The sequence below is a fragment of the Copadichromis virginalis genome, linkage group LG8, assembly GCF_057382275.1.
Source record: "Copadichromis virginalis isolate Kocher_CV1m ecotype Utaka linkage group LG8, C_Virginalis_male_GT1.1, whole genome shotgun sequence".
NCBI classification, from domain to species: domain Eukaryota; kingdom Metazoa; phylum Chordata; class Actinopteri; order Cichliformes; family Cichlidae; genus Copadichromis; species Copadichromis virginalis.
The window spans coordinates 23,872,351-23,893,874 of NC_140625.1; the positions used below are offsets into that span (position 1 = coordinate 23,872,351).

Below are 21,524 nucleotides of genomic sequence, written 5' to 3' on the forward strand. Positions count from 1 at the left end.
AAAAGAAAAATATAAACCTCACTGTAGAACATATATAGTAATTTAAACGTTTTGAATCAAAAACAAAAGCAGTTCTTATTTAATTCAGTGACAGCAACAGGGACAAAGCTGTTTTTATAACGCTTTGTCCTGCAGCTTGGAAAAAGAAACCTCCGTCCTGTGGAAAGAAGCTGAAATTCACCCCTTAGAGGATGGGGACCATATTTAAGGATTGTTAAAGCCATCCTCTGTACCTGTTTGGAGTACAGGGAGGCTAAAAAACACTGTGGCTCACAAGACATGGGTGGTTTGTCATGAAAGAAGCTACAACAACGGCTCTGCTGGGTCTCAGTTACACTTTTTTTTAATTTTTTATCTTTAAAATGTAAAAAAAAATGTTTCAGTGTTTGCTACAGGCAGTACTGTTCACTGACTTTGTAACAGCAAAAGTTGGCAGTTGCTGCTGTTTTGACTGTTGATGGTGATTACTCTCTAAGGATGGATGTGGTAGGCACACAGTTGGTGATTACATTTGCCCTCCCCCCTTTCCAGTATGTGGCAGTGACATTAGCAGAACAGGAAGCCTCTCCAGACAGCACATAGAGCATGACAGGGCTCATTGATCTCTCACAGCTATGATGATTGTATCTCTCTTCTTTCTCCTCATCCTCAAAGGTAAGTTTCACTATTTCTGTACAATGCATGCAGCTTATCATTTAATTCAATTAAGAAACACTGTTTTTGCTTTGACCAGTAAAATCTTTTTCAGTGTAAGACAATGGCTTATGTTAGCATCTAGTAGCTACCAGCTGACAACCGTTAATTAAATGCTTCAATTTACTAAATCTGTTGTGTTGTGAGCTTCATTCTTTAACACAATTTTAATTGGTTATTAGGAGGATCGGGACAACATAATGATGAGGTGGTAACATTTAGATACTCAGCTTTACCAAGAAAGTTTTATTCTTTTCTTTTTTTCTCCATAGAAACATTTATTTAGTTTGAATAGAAGCTCTCCTGCTTAATCTGCTTGATATGAAACTCATATATAAAACCTACTGTTCAAATAATCTTCCTACTTTTCTCAAACAATTATAAAACACAAAAAACATTGTGGAAAAAATTAAAACTAATTAAAAACAACCTGGCCATGGTTGAAGAACCCAGAAACTGAGAAGGAGATCACAAAACATGTTATTTCAGTCTTTATTATCACAAAAAGAAAACAGGAGAATCTGTGACTGGAGATGAGCTGGGACGGTGCAGGCTGGACAGAACACTTGGGTTGGTACAGAGGAACATTTAGAGTTAATCTTTGCAGTAATTGGAAACCAGAAGTGAGACTCAGGGAAGCCAAGCAAGGATTTATCGATGTTGCCAGGTCTCATATTGTTTGAAACCTAGCCAAAAGTATGTATTTTGTTACATTCTTGCATGTTTCCCCCCATTTGTACCTTCTTGTTTTTTTGTGAGCCCTTTTGTGTATATCCTTTGCACATTTAGGCATGTCGGGCCTATCCAGCATTTTTTACTTACCACCAGTTAGCTGACAGCTGAACTGTTCTCTTTACTTGAGTCTCCAGTACATCCAGCTGCACATCCGATGGTGCAATGTAAAACTAAACTTCAGTCTTTGTCTGACGGTTTTGGGTGCCAAGTGAGCTTTAGCAACAGCCTTATGGTCAAACAGTGATTAGTACAGAAGCTTTATAATAGAAATAGGAGATAATAGGAGAGAGGAAATGCTGAGTGGAATAGAGTCTAGCTCTTCTACGGCTGAGTTGTTTCAGAACCAAGCTATGAGCAGAGGTCAGATTAACTAACTTTTAAATAAATAAATAAATAAATAAATAAACAAAAGTCAGCTCACCACTGCTGAATACAAATAGATCCACATAACACCAAATTTCTACCATTCATCGTGTAACTGGTATGCCCACTGGAGGGCAGGCTCATGTTGCTATTCCAGTCTGGATCCAGCTCAGGCATGCAAAAAACACTGCGGGAACATTAAGAGGGTAAATCTTGAGGTGATTTTTTTTTTTAACATTTAATAGCCCATACCTCTTGTGAAGATTATCTGTGGAAATTTAAAATAAATAGTGTTAAAAGATGACATAATATATACTGCAACACAGTAGTTGTTAAAAAAAAACAGGGGTACTATTTTCTTTCAGGTGGAAATACCTCCACTTTAGAGCTACAAGATGATGCTCAACTGATGCCCAATGAGACCATGACCAGAGGTAAGTAAAACTAACTTTGAGTTCACAGAAGTTATAGATGTGTGCATTTATATTTTTCTCTTGTAGGCTGATCACCCGCAGGAGGCACCATATAGGTCAGGTGCAATAAGTGTTCAGTGGCAGTGCAGGGCACTTGCTTGTTGTTAGTTCCTGGAACATGAAACATCAGCACTCTTGTGAGAAAGGAGCCTGACCTAACGAAAAGGTTGAGAGACGGTGACTAGATCTAGTCAGGCTCACCTCAGTACACAACTTCGGCTCTGGGAGCAATCTGGAGCTGTCTAGTTTATGTTTCCAATGTGGAGTCGCCCTTGGTGAGAGGTATGTTTGTTTGCTGCCAGTATGTTGGGGTTTCCCCCAGGGGTTATGGAATAACCAAAGTTAGTCAGAGGACTAACCAAGAAGACTAACTTACTCTATGGACTAACCATAGTTGGTCCATAGACTAGTCCAATGTTTCCCAACCACTGTGCCGCGGTACAGAGGTGTGCCAAGAGAAATGATCAGGTTTGCTGTGGAAGATTATCTGGTTTCGCCTGATTGGTACTCTAAGCGACCGGCATGAGTAACGGGCAGAACAATTATATTATCTTCCTCTAGAGGGCAGTATAACGTCTTGCTCCAATTAAATGGGTTGCCAACTTACAGTAAAACGGAAAAAGACAAGGTAGAAATTACATAATAGTCATCCTGTGAGTGAGATGACAGCGCGTAATATCAATAGATAAATATTTGAAAAGAAAAAGTAGTCAGTCTGACCTGGGTCCTGGAGATAATTCCGACCCAGATGAAGGTCCTAGCATGGGTAGTGGTTTGAAGAAAGCAAAAAAGATATACTGGGGACAAGCCAAGACAATTCCACTATACCTGGTGCACGTGGAAAAATTATCAATATGCTTTTTGTAACATTTTTGTTTGGTGGGGTGCCGTGTGATTTTTCTAATGTGAAATATGTGCCATGGCTCCAAAAGTGTAGGAAACACTGGACTAGTCCATATTTACCATAGATGGACTAACTAAACCATAGTTAGTCCATCTATGAATATGAGGTTACCCTATTAGGACTAACCTATCAGATCAACTTAGTCTTTGGACTAAACATGTTTGAGCATAAGGGTGTTCCTAAGTTCACAGGTTGCTGATTGATTTAGTAATAATGTCATCAGTCCAGCAACCACATTTCTTGGACTTGGTTAGAGAGACAAGCTGAGCTGTCAAACAGTCACCACCTGGTGTTCAGTTGGATCAGGTGGGGAAGGATGCAGGAGACTCCAAACTTATTATGAGGGTCACAAGACTCCAAGACTCACAACACTTTGATCCCAATCCAACAGAGACATCGTCTGTGATTGTCCAATGTTCACAATTCCATTGCTGAAGCAGCTGTAAGAAGCTGCAGCTGTAAGATGGTACTAATAGCAGGCGGACGGGGGGCAGCTCTGACAGTAGCTGTGGGGGGAATATGGTGAGGCCATGAAACAAGACTTTTGTTCAGCCTCAACGCAATTTAATTATTATGCCAGGGTTTTGTTGTGTATAGTATGGAGTTCCTGATATTAATTTTAACATTAATAAGAAATAGATTATTAATGAACCCTTTCTGAATGTCTGTATAGATCTTTATATTTCAAATAATGGAATTAGAGAACTGATGAGACACATCCTGCAACCCAAGCCTTTTAGTGGCCACAAGAATCAGGATATCGGCTTTCATTTGTGAGTCAGTGCTTTTAATAGATTGATAAAAGGTTTCTGAAGCAGTCAATATCTACCCACAGAGATTACTGTGTTTGTCATGTTTAATACGACGTATGTTCAGCAGATCTGAAGAGAACATATATCAATTTTAAAGCCTGGATAATCACCAGGACACTGCAGTTCTTATTGAAAAGCATAATTGAGTGTGTTCAAGTTTCCTTTTTTTTTTTTTTTTATGCATTCCTCTCATTGCCTCACTAATACAAAATCTAATCTCATTTCAGATAAAAAAGTAGAAATTGATGAACTTTGCATTTTCCTGGCTGTTGCAAACCACCTGAACTTGACTAAAGACAATAATAAGTACACCATGAGCCGGCCAGTTAGACACCACACTCACCCTTTGACAGTAGTGCTTGAAATGAAAATCTATGCCATCTTAGATATGGTAAGTTGTACTTCTTTAGAGTTTTTTTTTAATGATTTTTTTTTCTTTAATTAACGTATTAATTTGACAAATGACATTTATTAAAAATAAATGTCGTGTGTGTATTTTCCATGCAGCCATTTAACAGTTAAATGGGCAGCCGGAAAGCTTTGCATACATGTTGTATTGTATTTGGGACCACTGCGGTACAATTAAAAGAAAAGTATTTTCATAAGCAATAACTTATATTTGTATGTATATTGTATTTTATTAAGCTTGACTTGTGACTTCTTTGCTGACAGAGGGAAATTGACCAGACTTTAATTTCTTACATTTGGGTTTCTTTGGTCAGTATTCTCTTCTTTTAAAATACACAATATTTTACTGAAATGTGGAAATTCAAATTATTTATTTGAAAACGTGTCTATTTGCCCTCTTTCTGTATTTCTCCTCTTATATATCTGGTACATCTTCATGGGTAGAAATGGAAAAATGAGTACATTTGGTGGGACCCATATCAGTTCTGTGGACTGAAATACATAACTGTCCCTACTGGATATTTGTGGATACCAGACATAACAATTGAAGAGATGTAAGTGTAATATATTTGCACATGCACTCACACTGACAGATCCACATGCAGTAATGAGAGAACATTCATTTATTTTTAAAAATGTCAACAAAGCTAAAACATTATTGATTCACTTGTATAAAACATAAAATAATACACTACTGCTCCAAACTCAAAAAAGCCTATCCATTTATTCATTAAGGTGCATACTGAATCTAGAATATGGACAATACCAGATTGTATAAAAACTATTATTTGAAATATTTATTTGGTCCAAACTAATAGCTTGTGTCTTATGTAGATATGCTTAAGCCTGTTCTTTGGCCTACTTGCATGCTGTACGTGCAAACTGACAAAAATAACAACTTTTCAAAATGGTATATGTTACCCTGACACCTCTTTCGGCAATTCATTTAGCCTATAGTTTAAAGTGATTAACTCACAACTCCTTATCCAGATCTAAGTACCAGTCAGTGACACCCTGGCAACCAGAAAAAAAATTGTGTATTGTTCTATTGATCTAGTTTGTGTTTGTTGGGTTTTTTATTACATCTTTAGATTTGCCTCCTGGAGCTTTACATTGTAAACTGCATCTCACACCACAATGTTACTTGTTTTTCATGGTCTGTAAAATGGTAAACTACAAGTGATCTCATTTGTCCCATATTTGCTTTCTTACAGGACAGAGAAGGACAAAGCTACTCCGAGTCCCTATCTCAGCATTAGCTCAGCTGGCTGGGTTGAATTCAGAAATGACCAGGTTGTGCTAAGCACCTGCAAAATGCATGTTTACAAATTTCCCTTCGATATTCAGAGCTGCAACCTTTCGTTCAAGTCTATCCTGCACACTGGTGAGTCCATAACATGTTTTGTTTAGGTGAACTCACACCATCAGATATCATATAGGTACAATATACATTATATACAACATATTTCTTCATGTTTGAGTTGGTCACAGTTATTTTTATATTCATTTCAGATGAAGATATACAGTTACACTACCAGGAAAACAACACTTTGATCACACGGTTGTCTCGGGAAGTGATGCACACACAGTACGAGTGGCTGTTCATCAACATGATAGTCACCAACAAAACCAACCGCTTGAACTTCAACCAAACTTCTGTTGTTTATACTGTAAGTATTTTTTCAAGCAGAGACACATCAATGGAAACTGTCCCGTTTGCCTATGTTACAGGCCTTCAACTGGGTCTGTTTTACACAGAAGAATTAGCTCAAATACATCTCATAGTTCCAACTAAAAACCAGTGCATTTGGTATGTAGGCTCTTCTTCATCTGTTTAAGAATTTTACACCATCCTTTTCTGTTTATTTACACATTCTTCTATATTTTCTTGATAGATTTGTCTTGTAGCAAAAACCACAGGTTCACATCTTAACCCTACTTGCTGACCTTATTTTTGTATGCATCAATATACAATTATAATCACCTTATATCTATCACGATTTGTGAGGGCAGATCATGTGGAGAGAATGAGGTGTGGACCAAAGCGCAGACAAGCAGAGATGGAGGTGGATTTTTTTTTTTTTAAAGCAAGTCTTTATTGTCGGCTGCACAAAACACTGCAAAACAAAAGGCCACGGGGAGCTGAGATAAACTAAGAAAAACCTAAACTGGAAAAGCTAAATATGAAACTTCAAACACAAAACCTGAAATATAGAACTAGAAAAACCTGAAACGTGGAAACACGGAGGGAAGAATAGCAGACAAAATGCAGAGGAAATGCAGAGGGAGATACACAGAGGAGGAGGAACAAAAGACAACATAGACCATGTATACACACAGAGGGTAATGAGGAAATAGGAAAGAGGAAATACACGAACATAGAAACAAGGATGACTAGAAGTAACGCAGAGGACACAAGGAAGGCACAGAAACAAAAGCTAAAGACTAGAAATCAGCGAAACACTAAAGGATGTTCCCAGGACAGCTGAGAGATCTCTTCAGCATGTCATGAGGCTCCGCCTGGACCCCTCCAAGTAGGCTCTACCCAACAAACCTCACCTAGGAGGCATCAATCAAACACCCTGTTCGGATTCCCAAATCACCCCAACTTGCTCCATTGAGGAGCAAGTTGTTAGTCAGTCTGTTAGTCTGTCTGTAAGGCTGAGCCTAGTAACCCTTCATATGAAGCTCATTTCCCCACACGTACCCAAAATCTTCTTATATCAGTCACCAGAGCTAGTTAACGTAAACGAAGATAAGAACAAGGACCAACAAGTAAATCAACAGCTTCCCCACAAGAAACTTTAAGATGTGGTTGAATGTAGTTTTCAAGTCCACAAAATATAGACTATCCAGTACAAATGGAGGTGTTTCTTTGTCATGAATAACTGATTAATTATCCCTAGATAAATATGGAAAAACTGCTTTTTTGATGTAATTGAATAATTCGGTTCAGATTGAAAAAAACCTGCTTCTCAGTAGTTATTTTAAACATTTAGACACTATAGTATATCGTTTAATATGCACAATTTTGTTAAATTTCCCCTTCTGGTAATCTTAACATTCACTACTCTTAGTCTGGTCATGGTAAAACCTTAATCCACAAAGAGCTAGTTTATACAGGGTAAACATGTTACAGTCAAAAATATAAGAGGATAACCAATATATCTGATTAACCAATTGAACATAATTTCACAGATTACCATGAAGAGGAGGTCTATCCTGTACATTGTGAATTTCATTCTGCCAGTCCTCTTCTTCTTGTGTCTGGACTTGGCATCATTCCTCATCTCAGATACTGGGGGTGAGAAGCTCAGCTTCAAAGTCACCGTCCTGCTGGCTGTTACAGTGATGCAGCTTATCCTCAATGACATTCTGCCCTGTTCTTCAAACAAGGTTCCACTTATAGGTAAAGAAATGTATTTAACTGCACATAGTTACAGCAGTTGTATATTCATGCCACAGTTAATTATAAGGATTTACATATCAGAAGATCATCTGGTCCTGACCAGTTAGTAAAATTAAGTTAATAGAACCCCAGATGAACAGCAACACATGACATATTTCACTGTCATTATTTATCTGCTCAACTAGGAAACTAAGCCAGTAGCTTGTAGTCCCCCCTTTAGCAGCCAGAACTTAAAGTAATCGTTTTCTCTCTGACTTTATCAGTCTCTCACATCATTTTGGTGGAATTCTGGCTGATTTACTTACATCATTGCTTTAGTTCATTAATTTATGCATAGTTCTCCTAAGGTCTTGCCACAGCATTTCAATCAGGTTGAGGTTTTTGACTGGAACATTGTAGCACTGATTCTTTTTCACCCATTCTGTTGTAGAAATGCTTGGGATCATTGTCCTGTTATCATTCAGTTTCAGACAAGATCAAACTGTCAAACAGATAATCTCATATTTGACTCTATAATACTTTGGTATACAGAGGAATTCATGGTGGACTCAAGGACTACAAGGTGCCTTGGTCCTGTGGCTGCAAAACAAGCCTGAATCATCATTCCTCAACTGTGTTTGACAGTTGACACTAACATGCTCTGTTTGTTCATTTTCCAAATGTAGTGCTGTGCATTATGTTTAGTATCTCCACTATGATTATACTGGCCCAAGGACGGTGTTCCAGAAGTCTTGCGGTTTCTTTAGATGCAACAGGCTTTCTCTTGGCAACCATTCTAAGCTTGTTTGGTCTTTTTCTGACTGTACTCCCATGAACTCATGCTAACTGAGGCCTGTGACTGAGTCTGAGATGTAATTCTTGGGTGTTTTGGCAGTTTCTCTGAGCGCTACATTGTCTGACCTCGAGATGAATTGGGACATCCACTCCTGGCAACACTGGCAATTATCTTAAATGTTTCCAATTGTAACTAACATTTCTTACTTTAGAAAGTTGGACTTTAAAAAGTTTTTTCCCAGACTGATGGGCAGCAGCAATTGCTTCTTGTCTGTATTTACCCTCAATCAGTCGTGGCAGATGACTGCCCCTCCCTGGTTTCCTCCTGTTACAAAATACATTTTTCCTTCCCACTGTCACCAAGTGCTTGCTCATACGGGGTTATCTGATTGTTCGGGTGTCCTCTGTAATATTGTAGGGTATTTACCTTACTTTGCAACGTAGTGCAACATGTCATGCATTATTGTTCATCTGAACCATTTACCTAATTTTAGCACCTGGTAAGAACCACATTACATTTTATTACCCTCTGTATGTAAAACCTTAGAAGAAACCATGTACTTTCTTTTTACAATGACTGTATATCCACATTAATGACACAGCCTGCTCTCCTCAGCTGTCTACTGCACTGGGATATTTGCTCTGATGCTGCTCAGCCTCCTGGAGACAATTTTGGTGATGCATCTGATTGAGAAAGACTCTGCAGCTCAAGATAACGAGACTAGTAGAGACCAAAGCACAGATGTGAACTGTGGTGACAAATCCAATCCACACAGAAACCTTGAAATTTCAGGTATATTTTGGATGTATAGTTATGGTTTATATACTCAAAGACACATTAATAATGGTTCATTGTACAACTAATTATTTATATAAATTTAAATTGTGTTGCCTTTATCTTTATGCCTAATATGTTTTTTCCAGATAGTCACTGTGCATCTGTCTGTGATGCACCTGCTGAAGAAATGCAATCGGTGATCAAAGAGGTGAGGATTATATTACACTTTTAAAGGATTTTTAAATTATTATTTTTTTTTAAGTGTAAAAAAATCTTAACAGACATTGTGTTTGCATGGAAGAGATTATTCTTAACATTTTTGTATATCTGGAATGATCTCTTTTGTTCCAAATGGAGTGGGAAAAAAACATCTGCAAATATGCACTGCTAATGTTAATTATCTTTCTCCAAAACCGCTTTCAGGGGAGCAGAAGTAAACTGACGGACGTGTCCTTTGCTGTGGAAAAAGTTTCAGATGAACCAGGGGCAACTGAGAAACCAATGAATCGACTCAGCAGTAACAGGAAGGAAGAAATGAAGTCAGGCTATTGGACCAGAGTGGTTAAAATCATTAACAGGGCTTTCTTGATTTTTTATGTCTCAGCAGTCACTCTGTTTTTAGGGGTTATGTTTATAATGTGGAACAGTTCTGAAGATGATGATGGGTAGAAGAAAAACCCTCTCAATAAATAAATTGCTAGTTTAAAAACAAAGTTAAACATTTTGAAATCATTATGCACCGTCTGTTTTCACACCTGTAGTTTCCATGTATTCAAACCAAAGAAGACAGAACAGTCATTGATGCAATGTAGGCTGGTGAGAGTTCATACTGGCATGTTACAAAGTAATCCAAAGATGTAAACGTGGAGTCTGATCCACACTGATAATGTAGTTATGTTTAGTTATCTATTATGCATCATCAAATTTAAAATGACCCACTGTAGAAAATACTGACTTTTAAAGCATTATTACAAAACAAGTCTGTTTAAGCTTCTAAAGTTCAAACTGGTTGCAAGTTTGTTATATTTATTAATTGCTTTTTACAGTTAAAGTTAAAATGTACCAACTAGATTAATATGATATATTATTTTAAAATATTTATTTTTAAACTGTAAGTTGTTGTTTTTTTTTTAACATGTTGTACCGAAAGCTGATATGTACACATTGGGTCGAACCCAGTCTGACCTCAATGATTATTTTGGTCATTGGAATTTTGACTGGTACTCCTCTATATTGTACTTTCATTTTCTTTGAATTCATTTAAAATGTGTATTTATTTTGATGAGAATTTTAGTAAAGTGACATCTGTTGCTGTAAGTCTGGAAATCATTTGATGGGCTGTTAGTTTGTGTATGTGTATGTGTATGCATATTTTTATGTGATAATGGCTTTTCTTGCTGGGTTAAGGTTAATTATATGATTGGAAAAATGATTTAGCCAAATATTGAAAATGAGAATTTAGCCATATACAGTACTTCTTGTGGATGAGATTGCCTTGGCTTCAAAGTTACACTGTGAGAAAACCTGGAGTCATTTTTGCCCAGGACATCCTTTAAAGTTTTGCTTTCTAACTAACTGTTTTCTTTCATCTCTGCCATATCAATAAAATTAGAAACATTCAATCTCAGAATGATACTAGTTCAACCTAGTTCATCCATGAATCACTTCTAGACCACACTGTCATAATTCTGTATTATTTGAATATTCTAGAAACTCCCTGAAAAGCCTTGGATTTTCAATCAGTTTCTTTTTCTTGCTGTAGCAAGTGTACTAACATGGACTAGAAAAGAGAGATCATATTTCCCTCTATTTCTGTTTACTCGGTTAGGTTAAGGTTAAATCCAGAAATGACACACTCTCCATTGTTATCAAAAGGATAAAACTTTCGGTTTTCAACCAGACTATTTCTGGTTACATAACATATATCTTCTGATGTAACTTGGACAGAGTCATCAAGACATCAGACACCCTCAGCCAGCCTGTGATGATGAGGCCCCTGGCTTGTGTCCAATTCATCTTCCAGGCTTCCAGACCTTGGAAAGCTTCCAAACCCTGCTCATCCTGATGCCACTTTTCCCATAAACTTGCTTGTGCTGCAACCACAATTCAACCTGGTTGACTGCCCCATGTCTTCCACTTTTAGCTGGTTCTGACCTCAATGCCTGCTGCAGAGACTTTGTTGTTGCTGGAGTCCCTGTATAGCATCACTTGCTTGGCAGGGTGACCGTGAATTCTTCCAAAACACAAGGTGAAGGGAAGTTTTCAGCTTGTTCTTGCTGCGATAAAGTTCAATGCTGCTGAGACAATCTGTGCAGGTAGTGCCTAATCCTCCTCTCAAATCCTTAACATGGGTCAGTGGAAACTCATAGACCTGCAGTGGCCAGAGGAGCTGAGTTGTATTTAGGTCTGGATTAGGTGACCCTGAAACACCTTTAGTTATTCTGGTTTTTAGTTTTCACTGCTTTTCACTTTCCATGTCTTTATATGTCACTGCAATAAATCATCTCTACTCTCTCCATAGTATGTACTTTGTCTTTCTCTCCGTGCTAAAGCCACTGCTGAATTTGCACACATGGACTATGACAATAATTATTATTACAGTGGTGTTACATTCAGTGGTGAACTGAAGGGCTGCCCCAAGACCGAGTATACGATAAGTAAAGATTATTTTAAAATGTAAATCATGTAACTGACACTTTTCAGTCCTAGAAAAAAATTATTAAGACTATTTAAAAGGGTACACCAAAGAGTGTCAAGAAAGCAGGATTACTGAGCATGCATCAATTTATAGTAGTAAACAAACAAAGTGACTGTAAAGAGTGATTGGCCAGTTGTATGGAGATGAGATTGTAGCCAAGCATTTTACTTCTCCTTCTTTCTTTTCCATCCACCTTTATTGCAGACAGAGGAGAAGCTTTAACTATTATGTTGGACTGTTAAAAGTGGAAGTCCACCTTTAAATTTATTACTTTGTGTTTTCCAGTTATGACCTTTAAGACCACGCTGGTGCAGGGCACTCTAACTACAACAAGGTAATTGGGAATAGATGCAAACAATGATAAACAAATATCAAGTGGAGGGAAATGAATTCGCTTTTTTATCTTTTTGAGTTTGCCCCCTTCAAATCTTCCTCTGCTGGAAGATGAAGCTAAAGTTTCTAAAAAAGTCCTTCACCACATCTAGCTTTTAGCAAAGCTGATGAGGAAGTGGATGGCTGCCCACATGCATTGAAGAGATTGTATGTAAGTGTGAAATGTAGTCCACACGTCTTAAGTGGAATTTATACAGCACCAGTACAAAACAATGATTATCACATTTTATTAATTTCTACTAATAAATATTGATTTTGCTTTGATTTTGCTCTGTTTATTTACTTTCACATTCAGGCAGTTTTTTTTTTTCACTGACTTTGTAACAGCACCATTGGTGTTACTGGTTGCCAATATGCTGCAGCCATTATGCTCTTACAATTGATGTGGACATGGATGTGCAGTAAGTCTTTACATTTGCCCCGCCCTCTTCCAGTGAGGACAGTGAGATTAGTGCAGCATGTGCAGACAACATAGAGAGGTTAACACACTCACAGCCATGAGAATTGTGGGTTTCTTTTTTCTACTCCTCCTCAAAGGTAAGCTGAGACGTTATTGTGTACTGCATGTGTGTTAAATTTATAGAAAGACTGTTTGTTTTTACTTATTATAAATATTTTAGTCTAGGATAGATGCTTGCTTCTCTAAGCATCTTGTAGGCATCTCTGTGATGTATCCAGTTGGAATAATTTACTGACAATATTTACACAAAGGCCTATGATTAACCTTCATGCCAAGTTTTGGTTGCTAAATTCCTGCTCAAACAAACTATTACTTTTAAAAGAATATTATATATAAGATTTGCCAAGTGGGTAAATGGTATAAACTGAGCAATTAGCTGATCTGGGCTGGCAGTAAAAGAGGCAGCCCAGATCAGTCACGAGTGCAGCTTTTCTTTGTGGCTTGCATAAACTGACAATATGGTTGATATTTGTAACTATTGTCATCTTACTGTCCTTCCTGGATGATAAAATACGCAAAGTAGGAAATTTTGCTTTTCATTTTTGTATTAAAAAACTCATTTCTTTCAGGTGGAAATGCCTCCAGTTTAGAGAGACAAGATTATGGTACAGAACAAACACTTCAAAACTTTTTTGCTCTGTGTTTGCCCTGTGATGAGCTCGCAACCTCTCCAAGCTGTGCCCTATACCCTGCCAGCCCCATAGTGACAATGAATTGTACAAGTGGATAAGAACATAGTTAGATGTTATTAACAGATGATGAAATATGAATAATCTAATAGATGTGTATTGTTTGTTTATATGTTTGTTTTTTGCCAGATGGAAATGCTTCCAGTCCTGAGCTACAAGAAATTGGAATGCCATGTAAGAATCTAATTATATAAATATTGTGTAATCATTAAACTTTCCCATTTCTTTAGCCAGGCAGTGTTTTTGTTGTGGATAATTTTCCTGACTAAATAAAGAAAAAATAGTAGGTACACATGTACTTGTGAGCATTTTAAATGGATTTGATGCCATAAAATATAGCTGCTCGTCCCAAGGTAAATATACTAACAGATAAATACATTAAACCAACACTTACCAAATACCATATACTGAAAAATGTGGAAAATAACATCCCATATGTTCTTCTTTCAGTTAATTACTCGGCAGAGGTAAAGAATCCTGAAGATATTCTGATCTTTGAACAAATGCGAAGTATGAAACAAAACCTGCAAAACTTCTTCTTTTTCTTCTTCTTGTCTTTCTTCTCAATCTGTCTAATATTGTAGACTGTGAGTATACGTGGAGACTGAACCAGGTTATTGTTTTAATTCTGGGTTGAGTGTTTATGCCTGTATTGAGTCAATAACAACTTGCTGAAACTTATGCGTTTAGAAAACTTATTTTTAAATGAAGACTGTTTTTAAATTTAATTGTCTGCTCAGATCTTCACATTTACAATAATTTCATTAGAGAATTGATTACATATACATGCTCAATTCAGGCCTTTTTGTGACCACAAGCCCCTAGATCCTGGGTTACATTTGTGATCCCATGCTTTTCATGGCTTGTTAAAAGGTTCCTGAAGCAGTCTATACGTACCCACAGAAGTGTTGTTCTGTTGTTCATTGACACCATTAGCTCATAAGCATTAACATGGATAAACATGAAGTTTGAAGTCTCGATAACCACCAGATCACTGAAGTGCTTTTTGAAAGCAAATTTAATTAGCATGGAAGAGTGGAAGGTGGAATTTGTTTTTTCTTTTTCTTGCAGGAATTTACTCTCTAATGCATTATATGTGTATTCATTTCAGATAGACAAATGGACACAGATGAAAGTTGCAGTTCTCAGGCTGTTGTAAACTACCTGAACCTAACCCAAGACAGTCACAAATACACTCTGAGCCGGCCTGTTAAACGCCACAATCATCTTACATGGATATTTGTTGAAATGAAAATTTTTGCCATCCTAGATGTGGTAAGTTATTTTTACTGTTTTGTTTATTTTTAATGACTGCTCTTGTTTTTAATGTTATTTCCTCTGTAGCTGATTAAAAGGATCATAGCAAACCATCTTTTTCAGCTACATTCACGGAGCTGGAAATTTTTTAAATACTGCATTTCAGTCTGGACAATTTAAGTCAATTAATTACTGTCATTTCCATCTGTATGTGACCGACCCCCCCCCCCCTCTCTGACTACATGGAAAGTTGTTGATTAAGTCAGAAAAGACATGGAACGGGGGGTTGTGGTGGACTCTGGTTGCACAGTGGTTTGCGGATGAGTGTCTTTTGTCCTGTCTTCCTTCCCTCACCCCCAATCAGTCGTGGCAGTTAGCTACAGCTATATAAATAAAATTGAACTGAATTAACCGTATGCCATTAGCCATCAGATGGTGTGAGATGGCACTGAGAAAAGCTCAGCTTCTCCCTGAAGTAACACTGCTCAATTTCTTTGCTCACAGAGAGAAACTGATCAGACCTTCATTTCTTACATTTGGGTTTATTTGGTGAGCCTATTCTTAAAAATACATAATTTCTCACTCTATTGGTGAAATTAAAAGTATTATTTTTAAAATGACATTTTCATCTTTTCCCCGCTTTTTTTCCCCTCTACTTGTACCTCGTCTCTCTTTTTCTCATTCCTCTGTGCAGAGATGGGACAATGAGCACATTTGGTGGGATCCAAATGAGTTCTGTGGACTTGATCATATATTAGTTCCAACCAAGCTTTTGTGGATGCCGGATCTAACTATTGAAGAAATGTAAGTTTAATAAACACTCACTGATTCACAAACAGTCACTACCAAAGAAATTTATTGTTTAGAAATGACAAAAGCCTGAGACATTTAGATTAATTTGCAGGGAAAACATACATTTTCATCAAGCTGTAACCTTTCAGTCATCAAATAGCTAATGGAATAGAAAATATAGCTAATGAAAAGGTTAGAAAAAAACAATCTTTACCTGAGACATTAATTTTGTCTTTGAAACTTTGAATCACCATACAAAAAACAAAGAGGGAATATGATGCAATGATCACAGTGCATCCATTGTCTTGAATGTGGTGATTTTGTCAGACATCACTGCTTTGCAGACAAAACTGTTTAAGTCCTCTTTGTTCAAAGTTTTTACCGGTAGCATCCTTCTTATTATTAATAATAATATTATTAACTATCCACTATCTCACCTTGTAAGCCTCTTGAAATCTCTCTCAAATGTAGAAGTGATATTTTTCAGGTCATTTTCTTCTGTAATATTCTCTTCTGTGCTGTATCTGCTGTATGCAGCAGCCTTCAGACAGTGTAACTGCTGATTTTAAAAAATATCAAAATGTGTTCGAACTTCAGAAATTAGACTTTGGTCACCCTAGTTTATTTTTAGTTCATAGCAGTTTAAAGCAGCGCAGTGAGTAACTAAGATGTGGCTAGATGAATCTTCCATTTAAGCTCCTCCCACCAGTAGCTAGTTAGCTGTTTTATGCTATAGATACTAAAAAAATACCATTCTTATACATGAGAGTTTTTTGTTTACATAGTAGGTGTACTTAGCTTGTTACAGTCCGTAACAGATAATATACTATTTTTAGTTACCATAATCTAATTTGTTCTCATTGGTTACTCAGGACAGAGAAGGACAAAGCCTCTCCAAGTCCTTATCTCAACATTAGGAATTACGGTTGGGTTGAATTTAGGAATGATCAGGTAGTGCTAAGCACCTGCAAGATGCACGTGTACAAATTCCCCTTTGACATTCAGAGCTGCAACCTCTCCGTGAAGTCTATCATGCACTCTGGTGAGCCCATAACATTTTGTTTGCATGTGTTTTCAATGGTCTGATGAGCACACAGCATCAGAAACCACAACATGTATTCCTTCCTTGTTGGACTGCTCACAGTTATTTTTATATTTCACTACAGATAAAGAAATTCTGTTATTCTACCAGGAAAACAGTACTTTGATATCAGAGTGGTCTCGTGAGGTGATGCACACACAGTACGAGTGGCTGTTCATCAACATGTCAGTCACCAACAAAACTGTTAACCATTTTGGCTTCAACCAAACTACGATTATTTACACTGTAAGTATTGCTAAAAGCAGAATAAAAAAGTTGTTTTTCAATCGGGTACATTGCATACTTTAGCCACACTATGATGACTCATGTTTCTACAGCAAATAAAGGATATCACTATCCATGCTGCTGCGGTTTAGTAAGTTGTAGAGCAATGCAGTGTGCTTGTTGCCAAGTTAGTTGGTTCAAATTAGCAATGATATATTTCAGATAAATACACTTTATTAAGGGGGGGCACACTCTGGCGACAGTGGGAAGGAAAAACTCCCTTTTAACAAGAGGAAACCTCCGGCAGAACCAGGCTCAGGGAGGGGCGGGGCCATCTGCTGCGACCGGTTGGGGTGAGAGAAGGAAGACAGGATAAAAGGCATGCTGTGGAAGAGAGACAGAGATTAAAAACAAGTAGTATTCAGTGCAGAGAGGTCTATTAACACATAGTGAGTGAGAAAGGTGACTGAAGAAGAAATACTCAATGCATCACAGGAATCCCACAGCCACCTACACCTATTGCAGCATTATAGGGATGATTCAGGGTCACCTGATCCAGCCCTAACTATATGCTTTATCGAAAAGAGAAGTTTTAAGCCTAATCTTAAAAGTAGAGATAGTGTCTGTCTCCTGAATCCAAACTGGAAGCTGGTTCCACAGAAGAGGGGCCTGAAAACTGAAGTTCTCCCCTGAGTTCTCCCCATGTTTGCATGGGTTCTCTCTGAGTACTCAGGCTTCCTCAGTCCAAAGACATGTAGTTAGTGGGGATAGGTTAATTTGAAACTCTAAATTGCCCATAGGTGTGAATTCGGGTGTGAATGTGAGAGCGAATAGTTGTCTGAGTCTATGTGTCAGCCCTGTGACAGCTGGGATTGGCTCCAGCCTCCCCGCAACCCTGAAAAAAATAAGTGGAGGAGAATGGATGAATGGATGGATAGTCACTTTATTAATATACATAAATTACTCATATATATACTTCATTTGTAAAAGAGAGTGTAGGTGTACAGAAATGTTCCTTTAAATGTAGCATAACAATGGTGACAGGAATAATGCTAAGATCTTTGCAAGTCAAAGTTACATACCGATCAAACGGCATTGATTCTCAGAGAAAGCAGACATTGTTAACTACCAAGTAAAATAACTGAATGTACAGCACAAAATAGATGGATGGAAGGCCTCAGGGCAAATAATCTGCAGGTGATCTCTACAAACTACAAGTTGCATCAATCAACAAAAATATATAGCCAGTCCAGACTGAGGCAGCGGCGGCATGTATATGACTCCTATAACGGTATAGGAAACAGCTGTGCAAGGGAGGGATGCTCAGATAGAAGATGCTATTTATAATTTATAAATAAATATAATACAGAAAAGGGCCATCAGATTAATACATAATGCAGGGTACAGGGATCATACAAATAGACTATTTTTCAAAATGCAAGCTATTAAATTCCAAGACTTAGTGGAGTTTAAAACAGTGGAAATAATATATAAAGTAAGAAATAAAATGCTTCCAAAAGAAATCTGTAAATTGATTATAGATAGAGAAGGTGAGTATAACTTAAGAGGGAAATGGAATTTAAAAATACAAAGTGTTAGAACAACTTTAAAAAGTTTGTCTATCTCTATAGCAGGAGTTAAATTATGGAACAGTCTAACAGAAGAAATGAAAGAAAGTAACAACATAAACCAGTTTAAAATGAAATATCAAAAACACATTTTTAACAAATATAAGAATGAAGAAAACAGGGTTAACCCAGGGCGGTAATGTTGCTCGTAATAGTGTTTTAGTTTGTTTGTCTCATAATTTGTCAATCTGCAAACCGTCAGTCCTCATTTATATGAAAGTAACTATTCTGTGGTGGGGCTTGTTTATTTGTTTTGTTTATTTGTTTATTTGTTTGTTTTGTTTTTGTCTTTGCTTTACTTTTGCTTCATATGTTGTTTGCTTAATTTAAGGCTAAAAGAAAATTAAATCAATGAGAGGTCAAATTTGAGGGGGTAGGGACTAATACGTGTATACTTCTGAATACTCCTTTTCAAACAAAAGAATGGAATGATATTTTGTAATGATTGTGAAGTCACATGTTTGAAATAAAAATGAACTGAACTGAATATAATATTCTTTTTGCTACTGCACATTGTCACATAATCTTTGTTTATTGCAGCAAAAAAAATGTTTGATATTGTTACTTGTCTTTCTGTGGCTATCTTGTTAGCATATGTATAGTTACCTCTATCCAACATAACCACCTGACATAAAATTTGGCAGATTACCATGAAGAGGAGATCTGTACTCTACATTGCCAATTTCTTGCTGCCAGTCCTCTTCTTCTTGTTTCTGGACTTGGCTTCTTTCCTGATCTCCGACAGTGGTGGCGAAAAACTCGGCTTTAAGATCACTGTCCTGCTCGCTGTCACAGTGATGCAACTTATTCTCAATGAGATTCTGCCCTGCTCTTCAAACAAGGTTCCACTTATAGGTAATGCAGCTGAATCTATCCTTTGTTTGACTGTGCATAGTGCACCAGTTTTACTGCAGAGTTGAGATCTTTTAACACTGAGCTATTTGTTTTAAAACACAATTAATTTTAATAATGACCAAAGCAACCAAAGATGTACTGATCCACCCGCAAAACACTTCAAGCTGCTCATCTCACTGTAACAACAAGTAACTTTGCTGACTCAACACATTATGTGTCCTTGTGATTACTGGGATTCTGGCCTTCACTCTGTGCTCCAGTCTAATTTCACTTCAGTTAAGTTCTGCTGTATCACATCAAAATACCAGTACACAGCCAATACAGTTAGTGCTTTGAGCAGTCCAATCATGTCAATTATACATCCCCTGGCATTTCACATAAAGGAAACAAACTTACCAGTATATGAGTGTTTTTGTTATTTTTCAGGGCTAATTGTTGTGCAAACCTTAATAAGTCATATCTGTATGATTTTAATACTCTACTCTCAAAATGTTGCACTCTGAAAAGGAAAAGAATAAAATACAAATTAAAAAACTGCAAAATTCATACAATGTTTCTTTAGTAGATACCAATAGCAGTTTTTAACTTTAAAAAATGGTTATGTGCTGCTGTAGACTGTTGGTTAATCTGGCTTACAGACTCAATAATTATTTACTTCTCCATCTTATTGATGCTGTCTGCTCTCCTCAGCAATCTACTGTATTGGAATTTTTGCTCTCATGCTGCTCAGCCTACTGGAGACAATGTTGGTGATGTATCTGATTGAGAAAGACTCAACAGCCCAACACAATGAGACAAATGAGGACCAAAGCCTGACTGAGAGATGTGGGGAAAAACAGCGCAAATCCAACTTTCAGTGCTCTTTTAGAGGTATGCTGTCCCATAGTATCATATAAGCTTATCATACAAACCTCTATTACCCTTGCAGGCTTGTATGTGTAGGTACGGTTTACAAGCTCAGACTGTTTCAGAGCTTACTATATACTGATTGTTTGTATCATTCTAATGATGTGGCGTTCTGTATGTCCTTTAGACATGACAAAATTCATTCACTGTGCATCTGTCTATGATGCAGCTACTGATGAAGCACCACCTGTGACCAAAGAGGTTAGATTAAAGTACAACAGCTATTATAAGCATGGAAGAAATATATCCCTATACTGAATGAGAAAAAAATTACATTATAAGGCAAAAAATGTTTATTGCATGTAGCAGCAACTAATAGACCATATATGGCCTAAAACCTTGTTAATTGCCTTTCTACAAAACCACATTAGGGTAGCACCAACAAACTGATGGAGGTGTCATTTGATATGGAAAAGATCTCAGATGAGCTGGAGAAGATTGAGAAAACTGTGAATCTGCTCAACAGCAACGAGAGCAAAGAGGAGAAATCCGGCTACTGGACCAGAATGGTTAAAGTCATCAACAGGGTTTTCTTAATTTGCTATATCATAGCAGCTACTGTATTTATAGGAACTATGTTTTCATTGTGGAGAACTGCTGAAGACTAGTATCTCTAAAGTCCAATGAAATAACAACAACAACAATAATAATAATAATAATAATAATAATAATAATAATAATAAATATTGCCGATTACATGTACTTATGTGTGGTCTTTGTTCACACCTGTAGTTCATTTCCTTTTGATTAAACCAAGGAATAGGCCAGTTAGGTCAATTTTGTCTCATCTGATGCATCTAATATTTACTGACCTGTTATACATTACTGTATGTATTACACTCTTTTGATGTGAAATGCTCAGTTTATTCTTCAAGTACACAATGAATTATTTAAAGTCTATTGTTTTGTAAGTGTAGCTGACAAATCGAGTTAAAAGCTCATCTGTGGGAATGTAAAACAATGTAGCTACTGCTGCTTTATGTGCACATTTACAACTGTATGCTCTTTTAATGTGTAGTCATTATGTCTTTCTATAACAACCAAAAAACCAACCAGGAGCATGTATCAAAGGTGATCAAATGAAAAAAATAAAATAAATGGAAATTGGAATGTACAATCAGCGGTCTTTATGAGGTACACTTGTTTAACTGCTTGTTGTTGTAAATGTCTAAATAGCCAATCAAACATAAC

At 37.0% G+C, this 21,524-nt stretch overlaps 2 protein-coding genes across 2 annotated transcripts; both read left to right on the forward strand.

Moving 5' to 3' along the window:
* Positions 1-614: 614 nt before the first annotated feature.
* On the forward strand, positions 615-10,018 carry LOC146703460 (5-hydroxytryptamine receptor 3A-like). Its single transcript, XM_085467250.1, has 11 exons — positions 615-654; positions 2,157-2,225; positions 4,208-4,371; positions 4,653-4,697; positions 4,833-4,942; positions 5,603-5,772; positions 5,901-6,058; positions 7,587-7,797; positions 9,188-9,364; positions 9,496-9,557; positions 9,773-10,018. The coding sequence occupies exons 1-11, from the start codon at positions 615-617 to the stop codon at positions 10,016-10,018; spliced, it is 1,452 nt and encodes a 483-aa protein (XP_085323376.1).
* A 2,919-nt stretch (positions 10,019-12,937) lies between these two features.
* On the forward strand, positions 12,938-21,267 carry LOC146703461 (5-hydroxytryptamine receptor 3A-like). Its single transcript, XM_085467332.1, has 13 exons — positions 12,938-12,977; positions 13,470-13,505; positions 13,719-13,763; positions 14,040-14,099; positions 14,701-14,864; positions 15,351-15,395; positions 15,541-15,650; positions 16,511-16,680; positions 16,805-16,965; positions 19,217-19,427; positions 20,118-20,295; positions 20,477-20,534; positions 20,705-21,267. Exons 1-13 carry the CDS (start codon positions 12,938-12,940, stop codon positions 20,939-20,941), a joined length of 1,515 nt encoding a protein of 504 aa, XP_085323458.1. The 3' UTR covers positions 20,942-21,267.
* Positions 21,268-21,524: the final 257 nt, after the last annotated feature.